Below are 20,959 nucleotides of genomic sequence, written 5' to 3'. Positions count from 1 at the left end.
GGTGTTTGTCCTTTTAACAACAAAAGGTTCCTTGTGCAATACCTTCTCTTTCTTCATGAGGGGGGTGCCAGTCGGAGATATTCAAATGGATGCCTACGTGGCACCGGACCACTCTGACTCTGGTACCTTCCTGTCTTAATCTTCTTCTATTCATACAATGTTCCCTCTGCAACATTGAGTTTAACACCGTCCGGTTTGCTATCAGTGTTCTGCGACTCACCGACTGTGCTGAACTTGTCAGCTTCCCTTTTGCCGCTGGAGTCAAGGGCGGTACCACGGTGGCAAGCGCTTCTCCCCGCCCTGGCTATCGGTGCAGGAGGGCCCTGTGTACCGTTGACATTTGCTGCACCTTTCGGCAGCTTTAGTTCCCAGTTTTATGATTCTTTTCTTGGAGGCTTCGCAGGTCTGAGTTGAAAAGGGCAAAGGCACCTCCCTCCTTGACGTCCTTTCAGGTCTCGATGCCTTTCTCCTCCGTTTGAACTGCCGTCTCGGAATTACTGCTTCCTCGTATGTTTGGCCTTGCTCAAAGTGTGCTCTCGTGCTCTGTCTTTTTATCCCTTTAGGGAAAACAAAGGGCAGTGTGGTGTTTGGTTAGTAATCGTTAATTGCCTGACTCTGCCTGTCGCTTGTGTTGGGACATGTCCTGTAAATGGCTCTGGTGTTAGTCCGTTGTCGCTCACGAGTTGAGAGAGTGTTTGTGTCAGAAAAGGGGAGGGGGTAGTGTTTCTAAATATCCTACTGGGTAGGATGGGGAAAAGGTGTTATACGGAATTATAGCCCTTGTACTAGGGGGGTTGGTAATCTTGAAAACGGTGAGATTTGTAGGGTTTGTGAAACGAATGGGAAAGATCCATAAAATAATAGTTTGAAGATCTGTCGAGGGAATGACGGGCATTATTGTTGTGAAATAGTAGTTGTGAAAAAGTAGTGTTTAGTCAAAGCAGACGGGGGAGTTCAGGAAATAATAACTTGAGGGACGTGGAGAAGAATGACAGAGGACTCGGGTAGGCAACAGGAAAAATGGGATTCTGGGAGGTGTTGTTTCCTACTGTAACAGGCTTTGGGCTCTTGATGGGTTTACCAGATGCATAGGGGTTGTTGGATTCTGGTGAGGGAGATTCATTGGGTGGAAGGGAGGTAGATTTAGAACGGCCTATAAAAGTCTCAGGGGCTTCGTCCTCCTCGCCGCCTTCCTGGTATAATACCGCGTCTCACCTGGGGCATTCCCCCTAGCATAACCCTGGGTTCCCCAACCCAGGTGATCCTCCCTCGCTCGTCCACCCCAGGGTTGGGATCTGAGAGCACCGGACCTTCCCTGGCCACCTGAATAAGGGATTCTCAAGGTCTCCTTGGGAGAATACCCTCAAGTTTCTCACACCCCCAGCATTTTTTCTGGGCTTCTGGACCTTTATCTTTATAGCCTGAACGAGTGGAGCCTTTTTCCACTCCTTTTTCCATGGAGTCTACTTTCCTCCATATCTCTTTTAAGGCATCTGTATTTTACTTTTGCAGCACACCGCTCCTTATGGGCAGAGTTGGTGAGAACCCTTTGGGTTCTCCTTTGAGAGTCTTACCTTATCCTTAATTTCTACAGGATAGAGAGATACTCTCCTAAAACTTTATATTTTGCGAGATTGGCAGAAAACCACCTTCTGTCGAGTGCCAATGGGATGCTTAGTATCCCCCTTCTCTCTGCTCCTACAACTTTTTAGTCACATAGACAACCTTCTAGTTATGGCTGGTGGCAGTGGATGTGTTCTACCTACTATTGTGCTGCTATTTGTTACCGCAGACTGTATTCACAGTCCCGGTTGTGCACCATAGGAGCACTTAAGTACTAGCTTGGGGGACTCTTTCTTTTTTTTTTTTTGCCATTTCCAGCATGGGTGTTCTTTGTTAGCCCTCTTCTACCATTCTGGGAGTGGGAGGTCTGTGTGAGTGTTTTGCCTTTGGCAGGAACCCTTGGGTGTCCCCGCCTAGGCTCTAGTGTGTCTGGCCAGGCAGGAAGTGGGGGAGGAGTTTTTCACTCGCTGCTCTGTCTGCCTGAGTGGAACCAGCTCCCACTGAGGGTCTGGCTCTCCTGATTGGACAGCCAATCGCCCCTTTCTGTAAAATGCTGTGAGAGATTGCAGAGGAGTGTGCTGAATCTGATTTAAACAGTGAGGTTCCTGAGGTGAAAGGCAAGTTGACCACTTGAAGCTGAAGTAACTGAAGAAGAAGACGATGACCAGAGACGCCTGCAGACCCTTTGCAACACTGTGAAGCGACCACTGCTGTTCTGACCCCGTTTTCTGTTTGACAAAGGAACTCCGAAGAGGACGACTCTTTCCCTTTGACTGGTGGGAACAACCAACAACCAACAACATAGACTAACTCCATTTAGAGCCATTCCAGAGCTGCGGAACCCCAATAACTGGAGACCTCGGATCCAATTGAAGTGCATCGTCTTTGAAAGGCTGAATCCGTCCAGGTCTTTGCTGAGCTCCAGGTGAACCTCCAGAGACACATTATGACTCATCTATGTCCCCTCAGCAGAGTGCTGGACTCCAGGAATTCGAAGAAGGTTGACTGGGCAAATCGTATCCTTTGTTGCTGAAGAAAAGGCGCTAAAACCACAGACTGACCAGAAGAGCTAAAGAAATCCATGGCAGAGGTCCTCCCTCGAGACTGCTGCTTAGAGATCCCATCCATTGTACTGCCTGTCGTCACCAGACAAAAGAATCCAGAGGTCGGGTCCAGCGCTGCCACATCGAGGAGAATCTAACCACAAACATTTCTTCAAACCTAAGCTACTGTGCGGAAAAAGGTATTGCTTACCTTAATCCGAAAAAGTCGCTCTAGAGCATTGGAGTGCACGTAGAGGTGTCCAGAGCAACCCTCTTACATCTGACCCAAGCTGCTGTCCCTTTTAGCAAATCCTTTAACAGGGTCTCCAATGTTGGTTTAATCTTCCTGCATCTTAAAGACTAGAGACTAGAAAGTATCCACGAGAACGTTTTGTATTCTGCTCCGAACTGCCAGCTGGGGTTGTGTTTTGGACTTTAAAAGCCTTGTTGTGCAAAGAAACTGCCTCTATAACCTTAAGCCCTGCTAGTGTTGCACTAACCAACTGTTTTCCTTCCTAAAAGTCATTATCTCATGTGGTTTTGCTTAATAACTACAACTACTGTATAGCTGTGTGTGTGTGTGTGTGTGTGTGTGTGTGCGCGCGCACGTTCTTACCGATAGTACAGTAGAACTGTCATTAATGTTAAAATGTTGTAACAATTGTAACCACAAGTAGCTACAAACTAAGCAGTGGCCTTTGAAAAGTATCTACAAGTATTCTAATGTGTTTTGGTTATATGTGCTAAGTATTTAAAGACGCACCTTGTGTAAATATAATAAATCTATATTTTAACATACATTTATGTGTAAGTGGTGCTTTGAAAACCATTACTAACTAGGTTCAGTGTACTTGCCTACTGCTCACATCTTCCTCTTATGATAAGCCTGACTGCTCTGCCACTCTAGCAATGCTCCACGAGTAGTACTAAAAACCATTAGGATAGTTTTATAGATTCTTACCTCCCAGTGGACTTTAGGAAACCTCCCCTTACACTAACACACCCTATCTCGTTGTGTAGATCCTTCTGCCCAGCTTCAGTGATGTCCTGGGAACCCTGTGTTGTCATCTAAAGCTATTGCATGATTTCAACTTGGTTGAGAGCTGCCTGTGGTTCTACAAAGCGGAGTTCCTCAATTGTGAGGGAGCTGTTCATCATAGGGCTTGCTCTGGCTTTATTTCTGTCTTTGTGCAGTCTTTCCATGAAACCCTGCCTCAGCCGGAGATTTCACAGGCGTGAGGTTGCAGGGTTGTGGTTTGTTGATTTCACTCTTGTGGCAACATTTCTCAACCCTGCTTTAACTTTCAATCTGACAAAATGCCCTTTCTGATTATAATAGCAGTTGGACATTTCTGGTCTCTGGTATGAAATGTACAATCCCAAATTCTTTATTTGAATACCTTTTGGGACATTGTCTACATACAGCTGCTTCCATCTGTTAATTAGCAGTGTCAGATTTTGTACTTTTCGTTTTCAACTGTTGGTTACCTCAGAGCTCAGTGTCCACATAATTTATTTGATACTCTGTATTTTTGTGTCTTGTAGTGGGCTTTCCCTTTGTAATTTGTAATTATTTTGGTTGCTGTATTATTATAATATCACAATATTTTCTGAGCAAGGAATAAAAGCATCTCTCCTGGGTATTGGGCATCACCAAGTGAACAGGAGCTACCTCAAGGAAGGAGATCGTACAGAGTTCCGCTAATCTAACACCCACATGAAATGCACGTTGTTTTTGTCCATTGCATATTACCCATTATGCGTTAAATATCTTCTAGATGTGTTCCAATGCCTCTTGCTACACATTTTCAAATACATAGAGCTACTGTCGCATTGGTATGGCCCCGTTTAGCACTAGCTAAATAACTTGTAATGATTTAGATCCCTCTGTATGGTTATACTAATGTGCATTAGTTTATTCTATGGATTGTAAGAGTTCTTGCTTTGCTTTTCTGTTCCTGAGACAGCTTGGGATCCAGATGTTCATTCTACCCAGATCTCTGGCCCAGAGACTCTCCCTTCCCTGCCCTGATCTTACACCTTGTGATCGAAAGTGTCTTTCTTTTCTGAATCCTCAGACATGCTTGTGTGCCCGTGGATTTCGAGGTGGTGCATGTGAACTCAATGTCTTCAAATGAGGATGATATCCAGAACGCCATAATTTCTATCCGTAGGAACAGAGTGGCACTGAAAGGTGAGCTTGTAATTTACTACTTTCTTCTCTGACCCGTGAGCGGCCACACTCTGTGGGAATAACTCATTTTCTGTCTTGCAGGAAACATTGAGACAAACCACAACATGCCCCCATCTCATAGATCACGCAATAACCTGCTCCGGTGAGTGACATCTTAAAAGGGTATGGTGGGGGGCAGGGGGGTGTCTGTGTGTGATATCATTTATATAGTGAGTAATGAACTGCCTCATGGTGTCTGTGTGAGGGGCACAGTGTGGATAATATTGCTCAGATTATTCATAGTACTGTGGTACAGATGCTCAGAATGTGCCTGTGCTTAGATCTCCTTTGGCTTTTCCCAAATGAGGCTGCCAGTTACTATATGGTCCATCTATTTTACTGGGATATGAAGTGATGGGCACTCTCTTACTACAAATCTCTTAGAGCCAAGACTAACTTGGTCACATGGTCTGGTGTGCCAAGGCCTGTTAGAGGGGTATTAGGTGAAAGACTGATCAAACTGCTCAGAACATTCTTTCGAAACCGAACTGTCTCGCCCGCACTTCACATGAGTGTGCTTAGGGGCTGACCGGCCCAGCCAGGCTGGAAGACATAAACCACGGGCTAATCAGTTCAGTGTTTGTGTGTATGGTAAGGGAATGTTTGAAACATGGTGGGGGAAAAGGTAAGTGTAAGGGTCGAGGAGGAGTGTTTGTTTCATGCAAGGAAGGGGACGGGTAAGTATAATCTGTGTGTGTTTGTTAGCGTTATTCTGAATATTGAAGGCTGCACCAAATAGGTCAAATTAAATCTGTCTTTTTGGTGTGCAGCCTTCAATATTCGAAAATCTCACATAGAACCATTAGGGGGCATGTCTGTGATCCAATAGCTTTCCCCTGGAGAAGGTCCGGTCTGTGCATTTTGTGTCTGTCCACTCTGGGGGGGCATTACTATCAACCTCTAAGTAAGACTGCAAGTGTTCTCTCCAAGTGTTCTATTATCCCTTACTTGTTCCGTCATTTATACCTCACTTTTTCTCCTGCTGGAAGAGCTTTTCAAGCCTGTCCCTCCGCCTCTCCTATCTCCAAGATATTACAACATTACTAACTTTGTCAATCCATTTCTTTCTTTATTCCTTCTGGCCTTTTTTGTGTGATTAGCACCAGCCTGGACCTCTATGCCAATGTGATTCACTGCCAAAGCCTGCCGGGAGTGCAAACTCGCCACAAGGATATTGACATTCTGATTGTGAGAGAGAATACAGAGGGGGAGTACAGCAGCCTGGAGCATGAGGTATTCATGATTTAATGTTCAGGACCAGCTCTAAAATAATCTCACCATAGTCTGATAACAATAGTCTTGACTCGCAGTGCCCAGAACTGGGATACTGGGTGACAAGAGTCCTAATACAGACTCTATGAATTGGAAGGCATCAACATCAACAATGTGAGTGAGGAGGTGTCTGGAAGTGCGCGTTACTTGTACAATGGAAATCGGGAAGCATTTGGGAGGGGTCTATGGGGTGGACAGTGGGCATCCCGGACAATGCATCTTCCAGAACTTCCGTGTGTAAATGCACGCTGGATTATAATGAAAGGCATCTGGTAATGTTGCAGGTAGCTAATTTTGGCAATTTCACTCAGCTCTCCATAGAGTGTTATTGGTGTTCCAGTACATCATCCCCCTCTGTGTGACTTTGGTGGCCATCAGTTACTCCTAACCCCTCCTTTGGTATAATCCCTATGCACACGGTTTTTAAGATACAACTGCCTTCCTCTCAATTTCAATACTAACCCCTGCACCCCAGTCTCTCTGTGTGTAACCCATTCTTGGGTGTAATTGGTCTCCTCTCTTTTACACAGATCTTCTCTATTTGAATTCTACCCTTCTGTCCCTCTCTTGCAGAGCGTCTCTGGTGTGGTTGAGAGCCTGAAGATCATCACACGAGTAAAATCTCTACGCATCGCAGAATATGCTTTTAAGCTTGCCCGGGAGCAAGGCCGTAAGAAAATCACTGCAGTCCACAAGGCAAACATCATGTAAGTGAGGGTTCTATCGGAGAGCTGAGAGTCCAAATCCAGTACCACTACAACATGGTCTGTGGTAGTGAACAGTGCAAATGTAACCGTGTCCCCTAGCATACAGATGATCAGGGTTATATTCCCTCTGGCAGTTATGCACGCACAGAATGGCGATTGTTGCATGCAGCAGCCTACACGTTATACAGTGATAGGGAGCAGATTGACACTGGTGCAGTGGTGACACCCATTGGGCAGTCACAGTTCATTTTTGATTGGCAATGTCTTGTATGGACCCGACAGATACCAGTGCAGCAGTTGCAGCCACTGGCTAGAGAGAGCCTAGTGTTGATTCTGTTCATAGAGGGAGCAGACTAGTACCCCAAGATCTGAAAAGTGCATGGGCACGGCCATGATTTAACAACCTGGTGGGGAACAGTTTTCTTTTTGCTGTTTTTTAGACTCCCCTTGTTGCACTTTTTCTGTCTTTGCTAGTTCTGTAGAAAGCTCCGTTAAACAATGTAATTCTAGTTTTTATCAAAGCCCTTGTAATCTTTGACCGTTATACCCCTTTTTCATGACCCTGAGTGAGTTCTATGTCCCAGGCAGTGCATTTGACGCAGGCTCATGCCAGTGTTTGTGTTTTTCTTTTTAACTTGTTACTACTGTGCAAAATCTTTTTTACAGCGAGGTAGCCTTGTTTCTTTGTGAAGTGGCCAACTTGTTGTATTTAGTTCTCTTACCCCAAACCCCCTGGATTTGTTGACTGCCCTTCCCCTTGTTGCTAGAATGACCCTTTGTTAGATTTTGTACAACCCCCTGCTGAGGGCTGTACAACCACTAACTTTAGTGTGGGACATAAGCATCCAGCCAAAAAGAAAGCCAAACTTCTCTTAAAAATAGTAGTGTGGCAGAGTGATGCAGCTGATCTCCCAAGAAGGGGTAGCAGACTGACACAAAGGTACAAATAGTACACACACTGACCTATCCATAGTAAACTGCACCACACTGAAATACTGAAAAAAATATGTATTTATTATGTTCAAATACATACTTGCCAATAATGAAGCCAGTATAAGAATACACAGTATGTTTGTACAAAAGGTACACATCTTTGAAGACTCTCCTCAATGCCTATGATTTAGGATGGGCACAAAACCTGAGTGAGAAGATGGGTGGGATGTTAGGCAGCGATTGTATGCAGTACCCTTTGGGTGCACTACAACAACCCCGCCCTACAGGTAGTAGGAACCCAACCTTTGGTATAAGCTTGTACTACACAGGTTGGTAGCGTGTTGAGCAGCCAGGCTTATCTCAAGAGGGGTCAATGTGAGCTGTAGTGGAGTTACACAGAGATTCACAGTGACAAGTATTCAGCTAAACACTTACACACAAGGTTTATTGACTAAACAATTATTAATTTATTTATCAGTCAGTTAGCATAAGCCTTCTTCAGAAGGAAGCAATATCAAAGTAACACACAAATACACTTCAAAACTGTACACTCTTAGTTTCTAAATCAGTAAAGACCCTTTTAGGATGGCCCACAGACACAACCTACACCCTCGGGTGACTTCTATAGCTAGGTTGCGGGGGACATTACTATCTTACTGTTTGCATGTCAAATACTTTTAGAATTTAGTAAAAGGAAAAGATTATTAGAACAAACAAGAGACCACAAATATTCTTAAGCAGGCAAATACTTTTGGATCCCCCAAGAAGAGTCATTCAGTATAACAGGCTAAGCCAAAGTCAATGGGCAAAAGTCTTATATAGGATGAAGCACCTCTGATAGGTAAGTAGAAAAGTCTTTGCACAGTGTTTTAGAAGTCTTTGAAGAAAAGAAGAATCAAATGTAGGGCCACAAGCTGATTAGACTTGCGAGTAGTAGAAGATGCAAGCAACTCTACAATAAGAGGTACGTTCTTTCAGACTTTACAGTACCTTTGTATTGAAGAAAAAGTGCAGCAGATGACTTCTGTTCCTGTGCAGCTCTGCCGATCTCTCTGTTCCTGGGTCTCAGTCGTGGGGACAAGAGGGAGGACTTCTGGGGACTCCTGCACTGCAATGGGACAGTCACCGCTCGCAACCGGCAATCTTTCCAACAAGTGGCACTTCAGTGTTTCAGCTCCTCGCGACTACCGCAAATAGCAACACTGCAGTTCCTGGCTGTCGAGATGGACTTTCCTTGCTTCTGGGGTCCCGCACTCTGTTCAGGGGGTATCAGGCTCGGTCATTCCTGCTTCCTGGTAGTCCAGAGGATCTTCCTGGAGCTCTTGGCCAACTTAAAAGCAACGCACACAATCTGGTGTTCCTCTTCCTGGCTATTCGGTTTCCAGCAGCAACTCTGTGGAAAAGCAACCAGCTCAGATAATGTCCAGGTGGCTTACTTTGGAGTTTATTGGTCCCACCAACTCAAGGGGACAAGTTGTCCTTTCAGGGGCTTCTGTCAATACGTTTCAGCAAAGCAGCAGGGCTTCACCGGGCAAACCAACGGTCCAGGAGTTGCAGCAGGCATCCTCTTCAAGGTCTTCTTCGGTTCCTTCGTCCAGTGGTCGACTCTGCCTTCCAAGCCAAAAGCCTTGCCTTTTATTCAGTTCTTTCCCATCCATTCCAGCCTAGCTATCAGTCACCCAGCAGGGTGGCTGTCCTTGCCGGACAGTCAGCCGGCCAATCACTACAGAGTGCATTTGGGTCTCCTAGGAGACTAAGCAAAGGAAGTTTTGGGCACCTCCCTCACTTCCCGCCCACCCCAGACAACCTGGAGCCAGAGGCGGGCTTCACTCGTGAATCCCGCCAAATAAAGGCGAACAATGGGACCAAACCTGGTTTGGCGCGCCGAGTAAATCCCAAGAAGGGTGAAAAAAGAAGACTGGGCCATTTTTACTATTGTAAGAGAGTGTGTGCTGGGTCTAGAAAGTTACAAATGTAAGTAAAGTAAGTTTCACTTTACTGCTCTGGGAAACAGTCGTTTATCCCAGAGAAGGTATTTAAACATTTGGGGAAACGGAAAGACTTCCCTGTGCCACTGCACTGAAGGCGCTGTGTGACACAATGTAAAAGATGATGCCTATAGAGTTTGTCATACTCCATAACCAAAAGAAACACAAAGTCCAGAAATCACATTAAAATATGTGAAAGAGAGAGGGGGGGGGGGAAGGGTCTTGCTCTCTCCAGGTTAAAAAAATCGGGTCCTCAAAATCCAGCAAAGTTGCTGGGGGGTCTCTAAGGTGGAGGGAATTGGCACATTTCTGAGAATTTCTCCCTAACATGGGACCAGACACTCTTAACAGTTAAAAAATCCCCACTGCTTGCACAACGACAGATCATGCCCCTAAAGATACCACCTACTCTTATTTTACATTGCAAGTCCACTATCTGGTGGTAGGCACATGCCGTGTAAAGACAAGGGATGAGAAGAAAAGAGAAGCTGACATTTTTTTTCTCTTCTTTTTTTTTAATGTACATTTTTATTGGCATTTTCAAAAACATAAGCAATGTTATCTCTCCATCCCTTCCCTCCCCTTCCTCTTCCCCATTCTCTTTCCAGTCCATACTGCCCCCCTCCAACTGCCTCACCTCCCTGCCCCCAACTCAACGCATTCCCCCTTTCCCCAGGCCAGCGGATCTTGTTCCGGCTGACCACTTCTCACATTGTCCAGCATATGTCCCCCATAAAAGATCTGCTTCCCTAAAGAGCACCCCCCTCTTCTGCAGCTCTGGAGTTGGGTAAACCCTCTCTGACATGTGACTACACCAACCCCATCAGTTTCATTTTCCTTGGGCACCATGCACCTCTTGAGTCCTGTTGCAGGCATTTCGAAATCATGTCCCAGTCTGAGGAATTTCTGGTGGTCCCCCTGTATAGAATGGGTCACCCATTCCAGTGCCACAAAATTCCAAACCTTCCCAGCCCATTCATGCTCAGTGGGGGGTTCCTTCTGTTTCCATTTCTGGGCCGCTACCAATGCTGCTGCTGCTGCCGCCACCACCATCAGGACTACATGGGCCTTTCTTTGTGTTTGTGACGGTAGAGTCTCCAACACCCCTCCCAGCCCAAGATGGCCGTCTGTGTTGACCGTCAATGGATTCCCAAAGATACTGACCAGTGCTGCCCGGATCTTGTCCCAGTATGACTGGATGGACGGGCATTCCCACCAAACATCGCCCACCTCCCACAATCCCTCCAACATGTCGCTCGCACTTTTGGATAGAATTGTTTTTTCTCTGGTGTGAGATGCCATTGGACCATCAGTTTGACACACATTTCCGGAACTGGATGGCCCTTGTAAGTTTGGGGATTAGTATCCATAGCCGAGACCACTGATCTGCCTTGATAGGTTGTCCCACTGATGCTTTCCATTGATCTATTTAGAGCTACCTACGGTGCTCTTCCCCCTTCTTGCTCCCACTATATGCTTATCCCCCACTTCTGTGATTACAAACTTTTCAAAGAGGGTGAGCTCCCTGGTGGCTGCCGATCTGACCACTGGATTCATCAGCCAGTGCCTCAACTGGAAATGGCGAAACCTCTCACCCTCTCCTAGTCCAAAATCATGCTTCCATTCCTGACCCGATAACATGTCCCTTAACTTTCATCTCCTCTCCACCCACCTACTGAAGCCTCCTCCTCTCGCCCCGGTTGTAAACTGGGGGTTCCCAAACAATGGAGTCAGCGGGGAAGGAAAGATCGTCAATCCGGCCCTGCTCACCAATGCATCTCGTGAGTCTCCCACCAGAGCTCCAATCTTGTGACAGTACATATTTGCTGGTCTGTCTCCCCTTGGTCTCCACAACACCTGATCCAGTGGGGCTCCCACTACTGCCCCGTCCATTTGCCTCCAAATCTTTACCCTGTCGTCCCCAATCACCCTTATCTGTGACGTCAGGTAGTATGCCCTTTAGTCCTGCGCTCGCAGATTACCCCCCCCCCCCCATCCCCTCCCCATGTCCCTAGAAGCTCTTAAGTGTCTGCATTGCTACCCCGGGGCTCTGGTGGTTCCATATAAACGCCCCTATATATTTTGGCCGGGTTTGAAAACGGGCTTTGGGCACGCTCACAGGCAGAGCGATAAAATGATCAGCAGTATAGCCATTTTAGGACGTTAATCCTCCTCAGCCAAGAGATCGATGAGGGTTCCCATTCGAAAAGCAGCCTACGATTATTTTCCCAGTAAGGCAGATAGTTAGCCTGGTACAGCATGTCTATAGTTTTGGCGATCAGCACTCCCAGATATTTAATGGCATCATCAGCCCATCTGTACAGGAGGGTGCCCCTCAGTTAGTTTAGCGTTGTGAGAATTTATTTTTAACCCTGCCACCTCCCCAAATCGATGTTCCTGATCGATTCCTGAAAATGTCTTGATTGGTTCTGTAACCAGTAAAAGCATATCGTCCGCAAATGCTGCGACTTTGTGCTATTCATCTCCGAAGGGGATTCCCTTAATTTACTGGGAGGTCCTGATGCTTGCCAGCAGTGGTTGTAAGTGAATGGCATATAGTCACAGGGAGAGACGATACCCATTTCATGCCTCTCGAGACCGGGGTCCCCTTGGAAAAATGGCCATTAATTGTCGTACGCTATGTAGGCGTGCAATAATTGGCTCTTATCATAGAGAGGAAATTGTCTCCAAATCACATCTTCTCAATGGTGTAAAAGAGGAACGGCCACTCGACCCTGTCGAACGCCTTCTCGGCATCTGGGGCTAAAATAAGTGCCGCCACCCCGGCTTTGTTGACCTTCTCAATGCTGTGACAGGCCCCCTCGAGTGTTGTCTGAAGTCTGCCTATGTTTGATAAACCCTGACTGATCAGGGTCGATTAGCTTTGGAAGGAGCCTCTTTAGGCTATTCTCCAGCACTTTTGTGTATATCTATATTAAGGGCGATCGGTCTATATGATCCGCACAGAGCGACATCTTTACCTGGCTTTGGCAGCAACACCACTTTGACTTCCACCATCAATGGGGTGACTCCTCATGGCCCCCCCAAAGGAGTTGGAGTTCGACCATGGGAGGGATAAGAGTTTCCCTAAAGGATTTGTAGAAACTCTGTCTAATCATAAGGCCCGGAGCTTTCCCAATTGGGAAAGTTGCAATCGCCGCCCTTACCTCCTCTGGTGTAATGACAACCTCCAGTTCCTCTCTTTGCTGCATGGTGATTTTAGACAATGGGCATTGAGCCAGCTTTAGGCCTGTTCTGTAGGGGAGTCTGTCTCGTATAGGGAGGAGTAGTCATCTGTGAATGCCTGCATTATATCTGGTAACGCTGAGCTTTCCTTTCCCTCTCCTGTTCTAATTTTTCAGATAGTCCTTGACATTTATTTTTTCCTTAAAATTCTTGCCAGTAGGCAGTCTGCTTTATTGGCCTTGATGTAAAACCACAGTCTGAGGTAAATCGGCGAGCGCTCTGCCGCCCTTGTTTGCAAGACATCCAATTGGCCCCTGATCAGCCGGTATTCCCTCCTTACCTTACTCCCCGCGCCATCCACCGTTTGGACCATTACTTGTTTTAGCCTGGACTCTAAATCTTTTTCCAAGTGCACTAGTTGTTTTTATACTCTGGCCTGGTGGACAGATGTATAGAAGGCCAACCTATATTGTAACGGGGACAACTCCTGGGAGCTGTAGCCAAAACAGTTCAAGGTAGCAGTAACGAGCGGTGTAGGCTAAGTCTCAAGAGGTGCTGAGCTTGTAAAGAGTCAACAATGAGTACACACAATGGGAATCACAAATTACACTTAGACAGTATGTATAAAAATAGTTGTTGATTTATGGCCAACTATCACTATGAAAAATGACTACTAACAGGCAGAAGTATCACAAAACACTAATAATAGATTACATATATACAGCCACTAGAGTAGGGCATACCACAAATCAAACTCCTATAAAAGAAAGTGCAGATTCATTTGATGTACTACAGCTCCACAGAGAGTTAAGCCTAACTTCAAAAGTCCTTCCCTAAATTGTCTGGGGCCTTATGCCCAAATGTTCAGGAACGTTCTGACAGTGATGTGGTCCATTGAACAGTTCCAAGGGTTAGAGGACAGTGGATCCTAACTAATAGGAGTGTCTCCAACTTTCGGAAGGCCTGTGCGAGTAAGCAATGGCAAAGCCAAAGTATAGCAAAAGTTTTAATAAAAGATAGGAAAACTTTTAAAGGGAGTTTGGGGGCAGGTAAGAACCACTGTAACTTACACCCCACACTCTGATTTTCTTCCCAAGACTTGGCAGGTCAATGGAAGAAGGCCTGAGGTTGCAGTGTACCCCATTGTACTGCATTGTAAAATGCATTGTACAATGATAAAAGTTACCACAATTTTGAACAAGTTACTAAAAGTAGTAAGAAAGTTGCAAGACTAAGGGAAACCATGTTCCCCAGTACTGACAACATGAAGGGCATGTCAGTTTCCCCGTAACAGATGAGCAAAAGACACTGTATTGAAGCTTAAGGCTTCACTGCACTGTAGAAAATAAAAGCAAAAGGTGTGGGGGCCATAAAAATGGAAGGAAAGGTGCAGCAAAGAGAAATCTTTCCTACCAAGCATCCTGCTCAGTGTGGCCTTAAATGCATCTGCTGGCTTACCTCTCCTGAGTTAGTGTTTTGAGAAACATTCCAGGATTTTATCCCTCACCTCTTTGCGTAGGACCTAGTCTTTAAGGATATGGCTTGGCTATCTCCATCTCCACAGGCCCGACGCACTTTGCCCCATGTCTATGGCCATGGTTATAGGGGCATGGCTAGACAAGGCGATCGTTCCTACTCCGGTCTCTGTTACCATTCCCAACAGTTACCTCGACACCCAAATACAATCTATCCTCGAATGTTCTATGCACATGGGAATAATAAGTGTAGCCCTTTGCCTCCCCCTGCAGTTCCCTCCACCTGTCCACCAACGCTAACTGCGCCATTCGTTCCTTCAGCGCTGCCGAGGGCTTACCCCGTTTATGGAAGGCTCTTGCACTCCTATCCTCACTGGGATCCTATGATAGTCTCCTACTAGTATTATTCGACCTTTGGTGAAGATCTCTAACTTAGATAGTGTTGCCCTGATAAACTCATCTTGCCCCGTATTGGGGGCATAGATAACTGCCATTGTGTACGTCCCCTCCCTTCCCCATTGAAAGCATACTGGCAAATACATGCTCTTTCTGTGGCAATGACTTTGAAGCCCGGGGCTTCCCGGAAAGCTATTAACACCCCTCAACCCCCACACCTTTTCCATGGAGCGTTTGATTCGGTATTACCCAAATTGTTCGTTTACAATTGACCAAATTTAAAGGAGATATATATGTCAATTGTCATTTGATCAGTTGTAATACGAACAATTCGCATACAACCATTGATTCTACCTTCTTTCTCTTATCCGGGGAGTTTATTCCCCTAATATTCATGGAGGTAACCTTAAGCGTTTCCCTTTTTCCCCATAGTCGTCTCGTGGACCTACGGGTCTCGCTGGATTGGGCAGCCAAACTATTGGCACCAAATTATGCAAGGCAACAAACCCGTCTGGGTCTTGCTCCCAGCTCACCCCTCTTTGGGTTCACTCTGTGTATGCGGTCTACTTTTAGACCTGATCCATCCTCCAATTCCAACAAGTTGGCAACCACCTGCTTGGCCATTGAGCACAGATCCCTGTCCCCTACCGCCTCCGCCAGACTTTTTATTCTTATATTTGACTTCCTCTATCGGTTTTTGTGGTCCTAACTCTGTATCTCTAGGTTCTGCGTGACTATCGATAGGTGCTCCACCAGCTCGTCAATCTTTCTTGTGTCTTCTGCAACTTCTTGTAACGCATACTCACTGGCGCAGGACCTCCTGGGTGACCACTTGGTCATTCATGGTTCCCATTCTCTGCCGACATTCCCTGATCTTGGTCTCCCTCTATCGGGGTCTGTCATCCTTGCGCCACAGTATTTGTATATGGCCCTCCTGAGTTTTCTTCGCCGGATTTTGCATGTCTTTTCCCTTGTTTTTGGACATTTTGAGCCTTGGTATCAGAGAACAGGGGTTCTACATGAAGGAAGCTCAATGTGGTCAGAGCCTCCAGGTGCCCGGGAGCTCTTGTAGAGTCTGGAAGATCAGCGCTTGACAGATTCACCACCCCCTACCTTGCAGGGTTGGGGAATCTCCTCTCCTCGGTCGGGACCTCTCACTCCTTGACTCAGGCTGGAGTCTCTTGCCTGCACCTGCCAAGTTACTGCCTTTCCCCTTGGCAAAATTCTTTATAGCACCGTAGAGCGGCCCAGCCCCGCCGGGCCCTTTTCTTCCTTTGATTGGTTCTCCTCCTGTGCTCGCCCCAGGTTAGGGCCATCTATACTGGTGTGCCTGGAGCCACCCCTGAACGGAGGGTATCTCCTTCAGGCCTTTACTCTGTTCGCCAGTGTCATTGTGTCACCGTGGGATCTATTCCAGTAGAGCCAAGCCCTTTGGTGGGCCAGGGTCCCTTCCCGCGCCCACCACTTCCACCTCTATTGCCGTGACCAGCTGTGCACTGGATAGCCCATATACCACTTCATACAGTCCCCTATGGGTGGGGGTGGGAGGGGCTCCTGACCACCCCAAAGTTAGTCCTCCAGTTCCCTGCTGAACTTTTCCCTAGACTCACCAGAAGTCGGCCTCTGCTTTGCAGTGCCTCCTCTGTGTTTCGGATTGTTGGCTCCTCTTGCTCCGGTGCTGGTTTCTGCTCTTTGTTGCAGCCACCTAGGGTGAGCTGCAGGGGTGGTGATGGGGTTAGAGGGGAGCAGACCGGCTGCACCACCTCAGTGCGGGTTAGCCCTCAATATGCTCCTTGATCCTTTATATATACCAGCCCTGGAATGCCGCTCCAGCCGCCACCGGAACTCTTGCTACAGGCTCCCTGCCTTCCTCCCTCACCGCTCCGGGGGCACCACGGTCTTCCGCTGGCTCTTCTCTCTGAGCCTGCCCCCTCACTTCACTCCCGTCCGATTGGTGTGCAGCTCACCAAGGCCTGCTCTGGCCGCAAGCTTTCCACGTTCGAATCGCTGCACACTTTGCGCCACTTCTCTTCTTCTCCGCCGTTAATTTCCATACATTCCCCGCTTGGGGAGGATTCTAAGTGGAAGTATTTGACCCGGGGAAGAGAGGGCTCTGTATTTACGCACCTCTCTACACGGCGGCCATCTTGGAATCCTCAGCTGACATTTCTTCTAATAGGAGAAAGGGTCATACAAGCCCCTAAGGCTAATACCAAAAATCCACATTAGTTCTGGCCATCTAGGGTATAGGGTATAGAATTTGAAAACCCCAAATGCACAAATCTCATCCAAAGACCATGCTAGAAGGTGGAGAGCAATTGCAAAATGCAGCATCAGACCTCCAGAAAATCCAGATACATTTTGGACACAGTCACCAAAATTAGATCCAGTGTGTACATTTCTTTTGAAGTGGTGAGCATGTAAAATTGCAATTAAGTGCTAAAAACCTAGTTCACTTCAAAGAGGGTTCCAAGGTGAGTTGAATGTTCCGTAGAGTGAAACGGGACCAAGTCAGTAGGACAGCTGCTTGTGTTGGGAGTGCGGGGGCATAAGCCTCTCTTTTGCACCACAAATGCAGATTTGGTTTCAAACAACACCTGGGAGGATCAGAGGAGACCCCAATCAGTAGTTCTAGAGGTCTGTTCAAGGACACTGGTGAGATAGCTCAGCGGTTTAAGCCCTTGCTGCAGTGATCTCTGTGTGGTCTGTAGGTTTGTATCCCGGCTAGGCCAACTCAGCCTTTCAACCTTCTGAGGTCAACGTCCGGTTTTGTGATCATTGTATGTAAATATGTCCTATCCACAGCACTTTGTCAAAAGCGCTATATAAATGTGTTAGGTAAGACTTAGTGCAGTCCAACTGGTGTGGGACTACACAAGACTTATCTCTTGGTATCACCTTTTAATATAGGCCCGCACTACACAAGTTGGTAGTGTGACTGAGCAGCCAGGCCTATATTAAGAGGGGGTAATGTGAGCTGTACAATGTAATCCGTAAACACTTACACAGTTGTTGTACTAAATTATTTATTTATACACAACGATATTTAAAGCATTTTATTTTAAAAAGCAGCAATTAGTTGTAACATTAATCCCATTTTAGGATTCAATTCAAAAAGTGAACAATAAAGAAGGTGAGTAATTCATTCATATGTTACACATGTTCCAGCACCCGGGGGTGACATCATTGGAGGTCAGTATAGCATTTATATAGTATCACCTTTTTCAATATTGAGTTTTTCAAGGAAGGAAATGGCACACAGACAATTCCCACACCCTCTGGTGACTTAAATAACTTAAATAGTTAGGACACTGTGGACATTAATATATCACTGGTGCATTTAGAGCAATACTGAAAAGCATGTAAAAGAAAAGGGTTCTAGAATAAAACAAAAGATCACACAAGTATTCTGAAGCAGGTGAGTCATTTTGAACCCCCAATGCAAAGTAAGTTAACCCATTCCTGGCAGGAAAGGTAAAACACAATGTTAGAGGAAAGAAGAGCTATTCAGGGAGCCAGGTCAGACAATGTCAATTGGGCAAAAGTCTAGGTGAGCTGAAGCACTTCCTGTAGGTGAATAAGTCTTGAACAATGTTTTAGAAGTCTTTGTAGAAAAAATAGATGTAGGGCCACAAGCTGGGATGCTTGTGAGTGATAGAAGATGCAAGCAACGCTACAGAAGCAACCAAGACCAGTCTCAACTGAGATCAGGTAAGGCTACAAGATGTAAGTCCTCTCAAACTGTACAGTACCTTTGGTTAGAAGAAATGGTTCCAGCTGGCTTCTGTTCCTGTGCAGCTCTGCAGATCCTTTTATTCCGGGGCCTCAGTCGTGGGGACAAAGGGGAGGATGCTTGGGGACTCCTGCACTGCAATGGGACGGTCAGCGGCAGAAAAGGACAAACTTCAGCTCCTCACTTCAGCTCCTCACGTCTCAGCAAATGGTACCACCGCAGTCTCACGGATACCACTCTGGACTTTCCCTGCATCTGGGGTCCAGCACTCTGTTGAGGTGGCTCAGGCTTGGTCAGTCCTGCTTAAAGGGATTCCGGGGGATCTTCCTTCAGCACAGGTCCGTCTTAAAAGTGATGCACTCTGTTTGGTGTTCCTCTCTCTGGCACTTCGGTTCCAGTAGCAGCAGCAGTGGAAGTACAGCCAGCTCGGAGAGGATGTCCAAACAAATTCACTTTGGAGTTGATTGGTCCCACCAACTCAAGGGGAGAAGTCTTCCTTGCAGGGCTTCTAGAGTCGAAACGAATTCGGAGCTTCAGTGCAGCAGCAGGGCTTCACCGGGCAAACCAAAGGTCCAGGAGTTGCAGCAGGCATCTTTTCCAAGTTCTTATTCAGATTAATTTGTCCAGTGGTCAACTCTGCCTTCCAAGCCAAAAAGCCTTGCCTTTTATGTAGGTTTCTCCCATTCATTCCAGCCTAGCTGTCAATGACACAGCAGGCTGACTCTCCTTGCCGGACAGCCAGCCGGCCAATCGCCTTTGGGTGCATTCCTGTAACCAAGGGGATTAAGCACAGGGAGTTTCAGGCACGCACCTCTTAACTTCCTGCCCCAGCCAGACATACTGGAGCCAGAGGCGGGTTTCACTCAATCTCAAGAAGGGCCTTACTTACAAGAAATGGCGAAAAAAGAAGGGGCCATTTTGACAAAATGGGCACCCATGGGTGCTTTACCAAGGCTGCAATTGCAGCCTGCGGTAGGAACACGCAATGGTAGTAAAAAGTAAACCACTGCCACCAGCCATAATTGTAGAAAGGGTAACATTAAAATGTTACATGAGAAACTAGACAAAGGGGATACGAAGTAACCCCTCCAGCACCCTATTGTAAGATAGTGTGTGCTGGGTATAGCAAGTTACAAAATGTATCTTCAGTCAATTTCACTTTACTGCTCTAGGAAACAGTAGTTTATCCAAGAGAAGGTATTTAAACCTTTGGGAAATATAAGAGACTTTCCTGTTCCACTGCACTGAAGGTGCTGTGTCACAATGCAAAGATGATGCCTATGGAGTTTGTCAGACTCCAAAACCAAAAAGAAACCGAGTCCAAATCGCATAAAAATACGAGAGTGGGAAAAAGGTCTCGCTCTCTGCAGGTAAAAAATAAAGTCCTAGAGTCCAGAAAAAGTGCTGGGGTCTCTAAGGTAGAGAGGAATTAGCAAATTTCAGAGAATTCTCCCTAATGGGAACACGCACTGCCAAAGCCAACAGGTTCAGAAGAAGGCCCTTAGGCAGCCAGGACAGCCAAAGTTAATAGGCTAAGTCAAAGTTCTGATGCTCTTCCTCTTAGAAAAACTTTCTTAAATAGTCAGTGTTCAAAATAGAAATCTCAGCAACTCAAGAGGACCTTTGGAAAGCACAGGCTGTAAAACCAGTGCAGGTAAGTTGAGGTCAACTTAGTGTAGGGTTAAATCGCACTCTCAAAGATAGCACCCCCAATGGCCAAAGGATAAAGCACCCCAATCCCCACAGTACCTTGAAAATGAAGAAAGTGTTCTAGCTGGTTGCCTTCACGGTGCAATGCAGTAGACCCTTGTTCTTGGTCGTGGTGACGAAAGGGAGGACGTCGGATAAGCTCCTGCGGGAGCACTCGGGAGAGGGACTCTGCAGTGATAGATTTCTGTCGATTCAGTGGCTCTTTGTAGTTTTGGCGCCCTTTATTCAGCGCCAACGAAGAACGAAAAGCTCTGGTTAGGATTTCCTTGATCCCTCTGTATTGGAATCTGGCGAGGGGTCTCTGGACGCAGATTTCTTGCTTCTGAAGGGTCCTCTGGATGCCTGTGAAGGTCTGGCCGGATTCGGATTTGAAGACCATGCACTCAAAAGTGGTCGAGGTACCCTGGGTATTGGGCTTTTGCAGCCTTCGAAAGTCGCAGCAAGTAGCGGATTGTGCCAAAATCGAGTTTCTCTTGAGGCTAGTTGGTCCCACCAGCCTAAGGGAGGAAGTCGTCTTTTACTGGTCTGCCCTGATGATTCAAAAACGGGGTCAGCACAGCTGCAGGGCTTCACCGGGCACTTCACGGTCCAGGAGGGTGCTGCTGGCGTCTTCTCTCGTCTTCTGCTTCAGTTTTCGACTCTGCTCTTAGTCCCAAAGACCTCACTTTTTATGCAAGTTCCTATTCATTCACAGCCCTAGGCTGTCAATCACACAGAGGG

General features: G+C 46.6%; 1 protein-coding gene across 1 annotated transcript in view; it reads left to right on the top strand.

Annotated features, from left to right (window-relative positions):
* Positions 1-20,959, top strand: part of IDH3G (isocitrate dehydrogenase (NAD(+)) 3 non-catalytic subunit gamma) — a 122,961-nt gene that overhangs the window by 4,515 nt on the left and 97,487 nt on the right. The window contains exons 2-5 of the mRNA XM_069645383.1: positions 4,685-4,800; positions 4,882-4,942; positions 5,940-6,072; positions 6,685-6,818. Of these exons, the coding sequence (XP_069501484.1) occupies positions 4,685-4,800; positions 4,882-4,942; positions 5,940-6,072; positions 6,685-6,818 (444 nt within the window). The remainder of the gene's footprint in view (positions 1-4,684; positions 4,801-4,881; positions 4,943-5,939; positions 6,073-6,684; positions 6,819-20,959) is intronic.

Source organism: Ambystoma mexicanum, chromosome 2p (genome assembly GCF_040938575.1).
Source record: "Ambystoma mexicanum isolate Mex_15411 chromosome 2p, UKY_AmexF1_1, whole genome shotgun sequence".
Classification (NCBI taxonomy): Eukaryota; Metazoa; Chordata; class Amphibia; order Caudata; family Ambystomatidae; genus Ambystoma; species Ambystoma mexicanum.
The sequence above is the reverse complement of the archived record's forward strand: the minus strand, read 5'-3'. Positions and strand labels throughout refer to the sequence as shown.